The following is a 13,629-nucleotide window of genomic DNA, read 5'->3' on the forward strand; positions in this document are numbered from 1 at the left end:
GGAAGAGTTCCTCCCCTAAGAAAAAAAAAGATGTGACGATTAGCTAGGGAAAAGGGCAACGATTAGCGGAAAGGAAGGAAGGAGGACAGCGGGAGACGACCGGGTCATTAAGACAGACGGTCGCTGTCTGTCAAGCAGCCAAGTGGACGTCGGTCGAGGGTATCTATCCGAAAGATCTCCTCCCTGGCGCGCAGGGAATAGTAGTCAAGTATGGAGGTGCCCCCTGCAAGCACACCCCATCCACGACACCGTCGAAACGGAATCCCATGAGCCAGCACAAATCGGGAGAGGCTAAAACTCCGCAAAGCATTACGGAATCTCCATAATTTGGGTCGGGCACGGCCAGTGACAACGTAAGTGCTGATACGGCCGCTGACGATCAGACGAGGCGGACACTCTTGGCAGCGTTTCGGACAGTGGAGCTGCGGGCCACGCTGCGAACTTCACCAGCGCAGGAGACGCTCTGATTGCTGGATAAGGTGCAGCCGGCACTCGCCCAGATTCGTGGACGGGTCATCCCATGATCCCACTGGGTGGCCACGCCAAATGAGCGACTCGACTGGCAATTCTACGCTGGAGGTCTGAATATATCGAATCCTCTGAACCGCCACCCCAAAAACCCTCTTGTCACCTGTACGTGGAAGGGAGGGATGCTGGCGTATGTGAGTATGTATGGGAGAAGCAGCGCCACTAAACCCGAGTCGATCGGACCTCGGGCATGGGACATTAAACTCTTTTCCACCCCGAGTTTACCCCTTCAGGAGATCTAGACCGACTCAGTCAGCGAGTTGTGTGGCTGAATGGACTATTGGGAGACCCGGTTGTCTGATTCTACCCGCAAAATCAGTTGTCAATTGGCGACGGTCCACGTACTCGCAGTTTCTTCCCACGGACTTGGCGCACTAAGCGAAATTGGCCGTCCAAGGACATACTTTTCTGGAAAGAGTTCTATGGTGAGTCTCCATGCTGGTTACCCACAACCACGAGCGAACCGTGCCGCCAGGGGAGAAAATTCCTGGCGGATTGGCGAATGAGAGAAACATGCCATTCCGGTGTCGGTGTCATTTGCCAGTTCAGCGTTCTTAGACCCATGGACGGCCTCAGGCTAGCCGCGGACTCCATCCAGGAAAAGCGATCGACAGTCCATAGATATAGGCGCTCTTTTCCATCGTCCCAGACAGATTATCTTAGTGATTATCAAGGATACGCTTGCTTTGATCAGCGGGTCTTCTCCGTTAGCACTGGTGGTGGTGAGCTGAGACTTGCTCCGTAGCTTGGGCGATCTGGTATGATGGTATGCGTGGTGCAAGGGGGGTGAAAAGAGGATTCGGACGAAAAATGAGTCTCTATTTTTCATTTCCCGAATCTCAGATGGACCCCTGGATTGGGATACTGTGGTATACTGAGAGGTCACGATGCACAATTTTCCGGGGTAGCCCAACAAGCTGCAATGGAATACGGCGAAAGATAAGGGTCGCTTGAATGGCGAGGCGAGGAGGTGTGCAATTGAAAACCACCTGACAGGCCACGTGATGGGTATACAATCCTTGAATAGGCTTTCATCCTGCCATCCATTTTAACTTGGCTGCTATCAACTCCTGTTCGTTACACGATCTAGGACGTGCAAAGTATCCGATCTGCCAGACGATGTCAAATAAGTTTGGCTCTACGACCATATCATCTCTGCAAACAGTAGTAAAATGCGGAAAATTCCTATTCCCTGTTTTCTGTCTGGGTCAGGCGGTTTCGGCTGTGTGTGGACTACGTATACACTGAACGACAGTTCCGCCGATTCCGTTGCGGTGGGTTGATCTCTGCCAATACTACACTTCGGGTGAGGGAGACGATGACGGTTGCCATTCTGGTCTCCCGCTGGAACTGATCCACTTGTTCAAGACTTCCGTGAAACGAATGCATTAGCCTATAAGGTCAAGCTCATCTCGAGCCACAGGGATCCCCTTCTGGGAAGTGATCGTTGGCCTGCGCAAAGAGTGCTTGGCTGTAGCCAAGTATAAGCCTAAATACAGATGAGTACGTATGGCGTGCAGTGACCACCTATATGCTTAAAACTGCTCATCCTTCAAGTCCCAAATTTCACCCCCTACTCCGGGCGCTGAAGCGGCATAGCCTAAGATATCGGGTTCCGCGAATGTCTTCGGCCTATACCTCAGGGTTTTCGACAGAGATACTAGTAAAAGTCCTTCTGTGCCTAGCAAGTCGTCCAGACCGAGCTGTGGGGGAATTGATTGCTGACACACCGTGGTGACGTTGACTCGCGAAGGTCTTCCGGGCCCATCATGAGTTAGCGCGTCGATGGTAAGCGCCCATGCAAGTGGGTTGTATAGCACACCTCTATGCGTGTACATTCCCCCTGCGGGCTCGTGGGCACAAATGGACTGTAGGTGATTATTGGACACACCAACTCCACGTGCATCCTGGAGGATCGCGGATGCCTGGTCTCCATACATCGGCTGCACAATTTCGTCAAAGGAAGAATAGATGGTCGTTGTGTGAACATACGCCGACTCACCCCCGAATCCTCTCAGGGTGCGAACGAACTTAGCGTCCCATCCCTGCTGCCACAGTGCGGGGGTGCACATTATCCCCGCAAGCCAGGGGCACACCAGCCTGGTTTCAATAGTCCCTCGGAAATCCGGGCTTATTGCAATGAAATCCTCCACTGAGTCCCGGGTGGATGGCCAATACTTGAGGGCCCACTGTGTGTTTAATCCGCCCTGGGACCAAGAGATGACGTTAACCTTGGACCGGTAGAGACTGGATATGTAGTTAATGGAATAAGCGATGTATTCGGCGGTAACCTGGACATCTCCCAACGAGGCCTGGGGGATATTGACCCAAGACACATCAATCTCCGGGATAGCGTTGCCCAACTTCCCAAAATTATAATAAAAAGACGTTCCAGCAGGTGCGGCTGTTCCTGGAACCAAAATCACTGGCTTCCTACCACTGTTGCTTTCCCCTGAAAAGAGATTTGGCATGTGGATAGCCTCTCTAAGAGCTGCCTCTGGGATGGAATACGGTGCATCTTCGGTTGCTTTAGACGGGTATATACTCCCGCTTTTGAGGTCAGGGTTTAGGTTATGAGCCGAGTTGATTTTGGCGTCGAGATAACCATTCAAAAAGGCGAGGATCTTGGGAGGAACTAGGCCGGAGGCCACTATGTCTTTTGCAAGATCCAGCATTGTCGAGCTGCTCTTCTTGGTGAATATGGCCTCGATCTTTTTCAATGCCGCTTGCAACTGCTCATTTCCGGGATGTTGCAAATTTTCGTTTGTTGCAAGACCTAACATAATATCCGAAGCCACAGATGATACTCTCCTATCCACCATGGGATCTTTGACCGCATTCGATAAAACTGAAACAAGATCATGGTCCGAGATTGGCACATGGGAGGGCTGTTGGGGAATTGAAATGCAGAGACATACGGGGCTCAAGAACACTCCATAAAGGAGACGTCTAGTTAGGGCAGACAGCCGCATGTTATGCAGGTTCAGTGTGCACGATGGAGAGTTGAGAAGTGGACCCAGGGTGAATGTGCTTCCCGAGGAAAGAAAATGCTGATGGATATAGCCAGCGAAGCGTGCCTCGTATCTAACAGCACAGAATATTCCGGATCTTCTCGACATGCCTCGGTCTCATGTACTGCTTACTCCTTCGTCATTGAATTGCGGTCTTGACCTGGAGAGGGCCAAGATCCAGTCGCAGTCTGAACATCAGAATTGCAAGCCCATGGTTACCGGACAATGGAGCGATTGGATGCGTCCTGCTCAGCATAGTTGCATCATCACTCAAGGGTCAGCATTTTGTCTGACCTTCGTATGGCCGGTCACCCAGTCCGCGGGCCATCCGAGAGCTATCGGGAAACAAAGACAACGTTTATGCTCTGCCACTAACTCCGAGTCTGCGCAAGTCATTCTCAATCGACAGAAGAGGTGTAGAGTATGAAGCTAATCAGCAGGTATCTGTCATACAATTGGTCCAAAGCACAACGTCTGCAGCGGTTCACTTGATCTCTCCGTCGCCACTCCATTCCCACTCGGAGGGTATCAGTGACGGGCGACGGGACCGCGAATATGACGGTCAAATGACCATGTCGCGATGTATGAACAGCACAGAGGCTTCTTGACCAAGTACTTCGGTAGTAGTGGCTGGCTGATGCTAATATTCCATTGCTCTAAGGCCTTTAGAGGACCAAGCTTGGAGGAAGCAGGTGTTTGAGAAAGGATAGAAGAAGAGATTGAAATTCCAATCAGCGCCAATGTTCCCGGGATATACAATGCCTACGGGGGAACCAAAGCACTGTAACAGTACCCCAGGCTTGAGTCATCTGCATTGCAGTGCAGTCCGGGGAAGACCACAAGTGCAACCACCACAAGCCAACACGCGGTTGCCATCACCCCAGTATTTTTAAATATCCTTTGATCCACTGGTGTTTGATTTATGAGAATGCCCTCATTATCTCACAAATGCCTCAGACCTCCGCGGCTCCGCCCCGACGGTGTCTTCCCACTTCATCCCGTCTTATCCAGAGTCCTCGGATTATGTGCTACACGATGCCCATGCTGATCGTGAAAGATGACCTTGAGGGGAGGGGGAAAATAGCCGTCAGCCGCATGTGCTCGATGCCTCGAATCTGGTCTGCGGGGTCTTGCTTACTTTGGGTGGGTTGGCTACCTCTTCTTCATGTGCTCCGGCATCGTCTGTGACGACCTTGTCAACCTGGGTTGGTTCAGTCAGCCGCGTCCGAAGACTTATTACTGAGTTGCGAAGCTAAGCCAAGCTGCTCAAGAGAAATGACTCCGAGATGGGGAATTGTAGGCTTACTTCTCCTTCGTGGGATCCTCCACGATACTTTGTATACACGTAGTCTCCTTCGTTGATTTGTTTTCCAGACTTGTCCTGGACTCTTTCCGACATGACGCGAGAGTAATGTCAAATTCTTAAAGCAATATTCCAATTACTAGGCTGCTCGAGAAATACGGTGCAACTGTCAAAAAAGAAGTAAAGCATAGAAATGTTTTAGTAGAGTACAGGAGGGACTGATTTCATACTGTGTGATGTCATGATGAGGCAGGAACGAACTCCCTCCCGTTGGGACAAGAAACCTACTATACTTCAAATTTACACAACCATCAAATATCATTCTATAAATGGTTGCTTTCAATCCCTCATCTAGTTTCAGTCCACGAGCACAGATTTATATTGGGGGATCGGCCTCGGTACGGTCCTATACCATAGCTAAGACAATCCTTGTCATCTACATCATAAACATTATATCACCGATCAACAGCAGTAAGTTGGAGAATCTTCTGGAGTCATTGATTTCCTATTGATATAGATAGTAGTATGCGCGCTTCTCGAATAGTCAAAAAATAGTAGCTCAACACGATACTATCCTATACAGAGAGCTAGGACACCGCATATCAATTCCATAAGGAAATATATACTAGTATTCATATATAGGTTTAATGAGATTTTCTTACCCAGAATATATGCTCATGCACTATGGCGTTATTATGGAATATGAATCTATCACAAACTACACAGGGACAAGTAGAGAGGAAACCGAAGAGAGTAACCACGTCAATACCAGCTGGCACTTCTCATGAACTCGCCCATGTTCCCCCTCTCCCAACAGAAAAGAAAGTAAGCGCGGATACCGAGCCATCGTCACACAGTGGTAGTCATGAAAGAAGGGGAGTGGATGATGGTGGTAGCGCAAGGCAAAATCGTCGGGTGGACGAAGTAACTGAGCACGACAGTCTCATTGAATACATAATATAAGTCCGACATGGTGTGAGTAGTATGATTGTTATGATGATAATGATGATAATGATGATGGTGCTGAGTGGTTTCGCCATCTCTTGCTGGTCTTACAATGTTGCAATCAGTAGTGTGTTCCCCTCCCTCCTTCTACCTCCCGGATGACCCGGACTAGTACTTGGACTTGGATCAGGCTCCGTTCGATACGAGGTGATGGCACAACATGTACCCGACCCGCACTATCTTTATTTAGGGAGAAGATCACGTTGCCAGGCCTTGGGTTGCATGACTGCTCGTAGTAGATAGGTAGATGGTGCTAGGATTGTGGGTCATGGTGGGGGGAGAGGGTACTTGACACGGTATGTCCTGCTAGCAAGCAAGGTGTCTTCGCTTGAAGGTGGTATAGTGACTCTGGCGTCATTTGTGTAGGAATTGATGATTATGAGGATGTTACGAACTGCCTAGGAGAGGGGACTTGTGGATGTAGAAGTGGATGTTGTTCCCGTAAGCAAAGCTCGCTTCGTTGGGATTATTGTCTAGTGTCCTGGCGGGCCACGTAGGTACACACAGACACACACACACACACACACACACGGGTTGACTTTATGGCGTTCATGGCATGGTGGCTCCGTGAAGATATGGGGTGGTGGATGGGAACTGCGAGCCACGTGGGCAGAGAGAATGTCTTGGATAAAACAGCAGTACTACTCAGTGGTAATCTGGATTATAGTCCCGTGTGATAGTAGTGAAAAGAGAACCAAGCTCATAGATATATACGAGTAATAGTAGGTATATACTATGGTGTAAGATGAACCAACGTTTATAGATTCAACCCTGCTGTCGAGTCAAGATTAATTGCATCAGGAAGCCCGAGCACCCGACATCTATCAGAATGGAAATTAAGCGGGGATAGCGCCCCTTGCAGGATCAAAAAACTCCTGGGTATCTTGACAGGCATTTGGTCCCTTGCACCAATCTTGGGCTGCCTGACTGGTAGCGAGGGGACCCTGAGACGCAGAGTGGATAACAGATCGGGTTAGCGAGTTGGGTGGTCTATTGTCCTTGCCGATGGAGATAGATCATCTTCAGATGCGGAGATGGATAGTATGCTCCTTTATCAGTAGTACCTTACTGATTTTTTTGCGTCTCAGCGCATGTCCCCGTTCCTTGGCGGAGTCTTCAGGAATGCGCAGTCTCTCTCACAAGAGGTAGAAATGTAGTACCCCTACTAAGTGGTATTTTGGGGTAATATGGTGCTATGATTAGGGAAAACTCAGCCAAGCAATTTCCATGGCAAGTAAAACACCCGGACGAAGAGATCGACCAGGTATTAACTCTACAAGAAACCAAGTGAGTGTATCTACGTAGTAAGTACTACTACTTAGTAGGACTAGTATTAGAGTATTGATGATACTAGTAACTGCCGAGGGAAGAGACGGTGATTGGCGGGGAAGAGGATGGGTAAAATGTAACACTCCCGGCCATTGGGAGCGGGCCCACTACCACCGTTGCACCCAGTCGCTCCTCGACAAAAAAAAAAAAAAAAAAAAAAAAAAAAAAAAAAAAAAAAAAAAAAAAAAAAATACGAAAAAGAAAAAGGTGTCACATTCCAATTCCTCTGGCTGCATTAAGCCATCATTGGAATTCTGAAAGAAGGAAAGCCAAATGCCAGGGAGTCTATCCGATCGTCATCCTCAACCCTGCACATCCCGCTCATCCCGCTTGTCTGTGAGGGGTCACAGTATACCTACATACTCGGTTATGTGACTAGCTGGAAGAGATTGAAATCAATATGATTGATTCCCTGACTGACCAAACTTCTGGATCAATCGGTATAAGGGTTACCGAAACATTGTCCAAACCGTATCCAAATTGACCGACTGAAGACAAAACGAAAGGGTCGATGACCTCTCCCCGATCCATTTTGGATGCAACTCTGTCGCTTGTAAACTTCACCCGGCCCCACTTGGTTCATCTCTTCCATCACGCCGGGTGGTATCTACTAACTACTAACTCTTCCTTTCTTCAGATCGAGTACTGAAGTGGTTTACGGTGTATATGTCAATGTCATTATTGATGGTGCTTCTTGTGTCTCATTGTTTACACTTCTTTTGGTACTAGTAAGGATGAGCTGGCTGCAGTTGAGGTTTAAACCTCCAGTGAGTTATGCTTATTCGTGAGACCCTTGAAGAGACTACTGAACTACTAAGTCGATGATTACTAGATCCTGTAACCGTCCGACCTCTGAAGATGATTAGATGATTAGATGATGATGATAATGATAACGCAGGTCGATGGCTATTTGGGAACACTCCTCCGTTTCAAACCTCTCTTCCTCTCTAGATACCTTCCGAGCATCCGAGGTTAGCTCTGCTCGTTCTAGACCAGACATGGATCCAGGTTTCACATAAAACCCAATCTTAGTAGTACTATTCACGGAGCAGATACTTTAGTTATACTTAGTTAGAGGGAGAGAGATCCTTTTAGCCGGGATGATGGATCAGATAACTGTACCATACCCATGCCTAGCATCCACCCATCTCTCAAGTATTACACAATACACTACCAAACTATCTCAACAGTAAGTAGTATCTGATCCTGTTGACAATAGTAGTTTCATGCATCATCACATCATCCTTAGGGGTTCATGACGGCAGGGATTTACTTTTTTCTTATTATTATTTTATTTTATTTTATTTTTCTCTATCGGTCGCCATCACTTCCGGGGGAAGTCCGAGTTACCTGCCAGTCGACAAGGTAGCAGTCGATCCTCTGTGAACCAGCACACCAAATTTGATTAGGTAACTAATTGTTGTCTAGTCTTTCACAATGGATTGATTTCTTTTCTTGAGCGAAGTATCGAGTCATTTGAATAGTGACGGCATCCATGTAAGGTAATCGAGTCGCAGGTAAATACGATACGGAACGAACCAGCTGCCAGGAACCATACCAGACAGAGCAGGGAGTAAGTACGTAGTACCACCCAAAAGTAAGTCGCAGTCGGAGTAGTCAGTGAGTTACCACCCTGCGACCTGACCGGCAAACCACTGGAAGGTATGATACCGATGGCCAGCAAATTCATGGATTTCTCTTCCTTTTCTTTTACTTTTTTTTATTTTATTTTATTTCATTTCTTTCTCGCTTTCCTTCACTGATGGATGGGATTACTCTTTATCTTCCCCTCCCCCCTGTTTAAATTGCAGATTCCTCAAGCAAGCCATTCCTGCCTGCGGGAAAGCCAATCCGGACGTGGTTCCTGACGAGGAATGAAACACGCGTTGGTTTCCTTTCCCTTTTCCTTTTCCCACCAAACCCGGTAGTACCGCTATTATTACTACTGCTGCTACTACTAAGTTACTACCGCTACTACCACTACTACTACTACTATTACTACTATTACAACTACCACCGCTACTCTCCTACTAAGAAATACTTTGCGACTCCAACAACTACAATACATTCGATACCACTCACGACTACTACCTCTACTTTCCCTTCACTCTTCCCATTCCCTTTTCTCTTCTTTTCCCTCCCCCCCTTCTTTCTCTCTTGCTCTCCCCCCTTTCAATCAAACCCCATCTACATTCCCTCAAATTAAACGCTACCGTCACTCGGGCTACATCTTTCACCTTACCTTCCGTGCAACTCGATTCATTTTCTTCCCGCCAGGCACTGGAACGCTCGCTCGTCATTCAACTCCATCCATCCGCTCTCGCCCGCCAGGTTCATCTACCACCTCCTATTACTTACCTCTACTACTATTGTACTACTACGCCTCCTCCTACTACTACTACTCCCTCTGCACAGGCAATCCCCGTCTCAACACCGGTACTCTTTCCGCTGCATCTTGTGCAAGGAATCCGTTATCCGGGTGATCTGTGGTACTTCTTAAAGTCTTGCTTTTCTCGAATTACTTCATCGCCCTGGGGTAGAGACTTGGTTCTATTCTTCATTTGCATCTCGCATCGGTTTCTGCTTTCCCCTTCCCGCTTTGGTGATTGTCATCATTCGGGCCGGCAAGCCTTGATCTGACTTCCTTTATTATCATCTTGAAGTGGCCTTTGCTCGTATCGATGCTTCTTTGACCGTCTTCAAGTTTCACTTGCCCGTATGAGCCCTTATCTCTGTTAACCATCACTACCCGCTTATACAACTACACCCCCTCCATCCCTCATCACCACTAGCTTGGGATTGGGAAACCCTCTCTGGTCGCCTTCTTCCTTACCCAAGAACCCTCTCCCTTTCTCACCATGTCGGCCCCATTGGTCAAGGTCTTGCACCGAATGCAAGAACTCTTTACGAACATAGTTGCCGCCTTGGAGGCTATGCTATTCTTCCCTTCCCTTTTCCGCGACCCCTCCCGTAAGCGGCGGAAGCCTTTCCATGGAGCGTATTGGGGACGTCGCTCCCTTGATGCGTTTGCTGATGAGGTGGATCGTCTGTTCACGGCACCTTTGTCGGTGCAGAACATGGTCGCCATGTCAGACAAGATCCGTGCGCAGTTCAGGTCTTGTCTACAATCCAGCCCCGTCTGCATGCTACCTTCCTACAACCATGCACTGCCCTCCGGAACGGAGACGGGGACGTTCCTCGCGCTGGATGTCGGTGGTTCAACGCTGCGGGTAGCATTGGTTGAACTACGTGGGCAGGGAGACATGCGCATCCTTCACGTCTCATCGTCGTACATTGACGAAGAGGTCAAGTTATTGGAGGGCACACTCTTTTTTGATTGGATGGCGGAGAAGATCGACTCGATGCTACGCGAAGTGGGTGCCAACTATGGACGAGAGGCCGTGCCACTGTCAATGGGATTATCGTGGTCGTTCCCCATTGAACAAACCTCCAACAGTAGTGGTCTCGTTATTCACATGGGCAAAGGATTTCATTGTTCAAATGGCACCGTTGGGCAAGAGCTGGGTGATCTTATCGTTCAGTCTTGTCGGAAGCGAGACCTCAATGTCCAGGTGGATGGGATTGTGAACGACAGCTCCGCGACCCTCCTCTCACGCGCCTACATCGAGCCCAAGACCCGCATGTCGCTTATCCTAGGGACTGGAACCAATGTGGCCATCCACTTTCCCGTCCATGAGATTGGACTGACCAAGTTCGGCACAAGACCGCCGGGTTGGTTCGACTACGCCAAGCACGTTATCGTTAACAGCGAAATGAGCATGTTTGGCGGCAATATTCTCCCCAAGACTCGCTGGGATGAGGTTTTGAACCGGACACACCTTCGGCCCGACTACCAACCTTTGGAGTATATGATTACCGGGCGTTATCTGGGCGAGATTATCCGTCTCATCATTGTTGAAGCGGTCGAATCTGCCAAGCTCTTTGGCGGGGAGTTGCCTCATTCGATGCGCGATGCGTATTCGTTCGATACCAGCATTGTTGCGGCGCTGGAAGCTGATACAACCCCACTTCTCTCGTCGTCTGCGGCGCTTCTGCAGAAGGAACATACATTCATCGCGTCGCCCTCCGTCGAAGATTTGCGCTTCCTCCGACGTATCTGTCAGATCGTCTCTAAGCGAGCAGCAGGGTATCTGGCTACGGCAATCCACAGTATGTGGTGTCTGCGGAATGAAGCAGAATTTCCCGCGACGGCCCCCTCCGCACCCCCTTCGATCAAGGAAACCCAAGAGGTGACCGTGGTGGAAAGCGAAGAGAATCACCAGAGTCTATCAATTGCATGCGACGGCAGTGTCATCAACAAATATCCTGGGTTCCGGGACCGTTGTCAAGGCTATCTGAATGACCTTGTGAAGGAGACAAACGCATTACGGCCGTCTTCGGATTCCACCCCTGAACCTCAGGTGTGCCTGGACCTGGCACCGGAAAGCGCTATTCTGGGAGCGGCCGTCGCAGTGGCCGTCGCGGTTGCGGAGAAGAAGCTCGAGTAGACTACGTTATCAAGCGTTTCCTTGTCTCCCTTGTGTGAACTCCATACCTATCTCTATTTGATTTGTCGGCCTGTCGGCTACATTCGCATTCCGAGGTGTTGTGCGTCAGCTTTGCATTTACTTTGGCCTCCTTTTCACTCATGGAGCTCTGGGTGTCGGGCATTGTCATTTCCATTTTGTTGTTCTATGGGGCTCCTCCTGGGCTACCCGTTTCATGCATTTGTGCTCCCATAAGAGCATTCATTGCTTTTTGCATAGACAGAAAAAGGATCATCGGTGAGGTGGGGGCGGAGCATTTCTTGACCTTCTGGCGGACTAGACGGTTAGGCATGTGGCCTGAGATAGAAGCAGGGATTGAGCGTGTGTATATAATGTTAATCGTCAATACAAGAGTATCGAGCCACCGGGCGCACTGAGGCCCTAGTGAGGCTGAAGCCGAGTCATGGGTCTTGGGGAGAGAATCCCTGCATCTCACAGCGCGCATCCTTGCCATGGCCCTGCCAACGAAGATGCACAAGATCAAGGGGATCAATCTGCGCAGGTCCGCCAATGGAAAAGGGACACACACACAATCTAGTCCAAGAACGGACAACAATGGTGAAATCTACATTCACTTCTTGCCTTTTCAAGCATCAGTCATATCATATCATATAAGTGTCACTCCCGACAAAGGTCCTGTAACAACTCCAGCATTCTCAATTGAAGCGCCGATAATTCCTCTCGGGAAAGCTGTTGCTGCTGCTTGACTGCCGGGGTCGTTGTTGTTCGTCCCGGGTTCGAGGGGTCAGAGTCCGAAACAAGACCCTTCTTAATAGTGAAAAAGGGGATCCTAAGTGCCTTGAGCTCCGCTATCATAGCATCGGACATTTGTCGCGAGGCTTTGTATACTTTTGCGTCGTAGTTGGTTAACTCGGCGCGGTCTTCTTCGGCTGTCTGTTTCATCATCAATCATTAGCTGTGTGGGCTTTTGGGGGTAACGTTTTTGTTTCGATTTTCTGTGGTGGTAAGGATTGCTAATCATCACCAGCACTATGATGAATGTTCTTCGTGTTTTGTTCTTCTTCTTTTGCATCTGTATATCCGTATGGTATGCATGCATGGGAATACATACAGAAACTTGCTTATTCTCATCAACGGGAGCGCCGACGGATCGTCTAATTATCATAATTCCATAAGTGATTAACATAACTCATCTATCTCTTTCCTGGCTGCTTTTATTGTTCTCTGTAGATTGAGGACGGGAAGTAAACAGGGTAATGCAAGACTCACAATACAGCATCCAGCTCCTTCTTCTTCTCCGTCCGGGCAGATTGTTTCTTCAAGAGCGCTTCTCGTCCCTGCCACCATTGTTTCTCGTGGTCGTGTTGTCGTTGGATTAGCCAGCGGATGCGTCGTTGGATGTCTTCGTTTTGGGCGACCGTGCGCATCACGTAGCGGAGGGCGCTGGGCCAGCTGGTTATGTTGGAGGTGTCTTCTGCGATGGATCCTGCTGGTGCTGGGATTGGTGCTGGTCGTGGTCGTGGTTGTGGTTGTTGTTGTTGTTGGTGGGGGTGGTGGTGTTGGGGTCGTGAGATGGGTTTCGGGGGTATGGGGAGCTGGGGGAGGGATTCGGTGGGTTCGTAGGGATCATTGTCTTCTGTTGGTGCTGGCTCGGGGCTGTGGGAGTAAGGAGGGTGTGATTGTGATTGTGATTGTAGTTGTAGTTGTGGTTGTGGTTGTGGTTGTTGCTGGTTGGATAAGGCGGAGAGAGTTCTGAGGACGGAGCTCAAGTCTGCTGCGTTGTAGTCCATAATGTGATATGCTCATAGAAGTGATGCTAATATTGACATATTCTGTAGCTCGACTATTAAATTAAATCAAAGTCGTGTTAATGTAAAGGCTCTCAAAGGATAAGACGATGAATATGGAGTAAATCGGAAGCGGAGTTGTAGTTAGTAAAGTTAGT

The 13,629-nt window shown here is 48.9% G+C and overlaps 6 protein-coding genes across 6 annotated transcripts; 1 reads left to right on the forward strand and 5 right to left on the reverse strand.

Moving 5' to 3' along the window:
* Positions 1-2,063: 2,063 nt before the first annotated feature.
* On the reverse strand, positions 2,064-4,938 carry BDQ94DRAFT_183498 (putative lipase; the record flags this gene model as incomplete). Its single annotated transcript, XM_026774435.1, has 6 exons — positions 2,064-3,612; positions 3,672-3,727; positions 3,834-3,922; positions 4,306-4,348; positions 4,678-4,740; positions 4,846-4,938. 6 exons carry the CDS (start codon positions 4,936-4,938, stop codon positions 2,064-2,066), a joined length of 1,893 nt encoding a protein of 630 aa, XP_026621469.1.
* Positions 4,939-5,635: 697 nt separating this feature from the next.
* On the reverse strand, positions 5,636-5,961 carry BDQ94DRAFT_152001 (uncharacterized protein). The gene has a single exon (XM_026767861.1). The coding sequence runs from the start codon at positions 5,880-5,882 to the stop codon at positions 5,706-5,708; it is 177 nt and encodes a 58-aa protein (XP_026621470.1). The 5' UTR covers positions 5,883-5,961; the 3' UTR covers positions 5,636-5,705.
* Positions 5,962-7,417: 1,456 nt separating this feature from the next.
* On the reverse strand, positions 7,418-7,719 carry BDQ94DRAFT_152002 (uncharacterized protein). The gene has a single exon (XM_026767862.1). It carries the CDS (start codon positions 7,705-7,707, stop codon positions 7,552-7,554), a length of 156 nt encoding a protein of 51 aa, XP_026621471.1. The 5' UTR covers positions 7,708-7,719; the 3' UTR covers positions 7,418-7,551.
* Positions 7,720-9,755: 2,036 nt separating this feature from the next.
* Positions 9,756-11,776, forward strand: BDQ94DRAFT_97605 (putative hexokinase). Its single transcript, XM_026776960.1, has one exon. It carries the CDS (start codon positions 10,035-10,037, stop codon positions 11,682-11,684), a length of 1,650 nt encoding a protein of 549 aa, XP_026621472.1. The 5' UTR covers positions 9,756-10,034; the 3' UTR covers positions 11,685-11,776.
* On the reverse strand, positions 11,777-12,345 carry BDQ94DRAFT_97606 (uncharacterized protein). Its single transcript, XM_026776961.1, has one exon. It carries the CDS (start codon positions 12,175-12,177, stop codon positions 11,869-11,871), a length of 309 nt encoding a protein of 102 aa, XP_026621473.1. The 5' UTR covers positions 12,178-12,345; the 3' UTR covers positions 11,777-11,868.
* Positions 12,260-13,598, reverse strand: BDQ94DRAFT_97615 (uncharacterized protein). Its single transcript, XM_026776962.1, has 3 exons — positions 12,954-13,598; positions 12,796-12,838; positions 12,260-12,617 (listed from the first exon to the last, which is right to left on the reverse strand). The coding sequence occupies exons 1-3, from the start codon at positions 13,472-13,474 to the stop codon at positions 12,342-12,344; spliced, it is 840 nt and encodes a 279-aa protein (XP_026621474.1). The 5' UTR covers positions 13,475-13,598; the 3' UTR covers positions 12,260-12,341.
* Between the last annotated feature and the right edge of the window lie 31 nt (positions 13,599-13,629).

The sequence above is a fragment of the Aspergillus welwitschiae genome (assembly GCF_003344945.1).
Source record: "Aspergillus welwitschiae strain CBS 139.54b unplaced genomic scaffold BDQ94scaffold_45, whole genome shotgun sequence".
NCBI lineage: Eukaryota > Fungi > Ascomycota > Eurotiomycetes > Eurotiales > Aspergillaceae > Aspergillus > Aspergillus welwitschiae.

Bases quoted from the DNA above. Each gene is read 5' to 3' on its own strand.
- BDQ94DRAFT_152002 (XM_026767862.1), bottom strand. From the start codon at position 7,707: ATGGATCGGGGAGAGGTCATCGACCCTTTCGTTTTGTCTTCAGTCGGT.
- BDQ94DRAFT_97605 (XM_026776960.1), top strand. From the start codon at position 10,035: ATGTCGGCCCCATTGGTCAAGGTCTTGCACCGAATGCAAGAACTCTTT.
- BDQ94DRAFT_97606 (XM_026776961.1), bottom strand. From the start codon at position 12,177: ATGGCAAGGATGCGCGCTGTGAGATGCAGGGATTCTCTCCCCAAGACC.
- BDQ94DRAFT_152001 (XM_026767861.1), bottom strand. From the start codon at position 5,882: ATGGCGAAACCACTCAGCACCATCATCATTATCATCATTATCATCATA.
- BDQ94DRAFT_97615 (XM_026776962.1), bottom strand. From the start codon at position 13,474: ATGGACTACAACGCAGCAGACTTGAGCTCCGTCCTCAGAACTCTCTCC. The intron at 12,839-12,953 runs GTGAGTCTTGCA...TATGATAATTAG, and splicing joins AAGGAGCTGGATGCTGTATT to ACGATCCGTCGGCGCTCCCG. The intron at 12,618-12,795 runs GTATGTATTCCC...ATGATGAAACAG, and splicing joins ATGAGAATAAGCAAGTTTCT to ACAGCCGAAGAAGACCGCGC.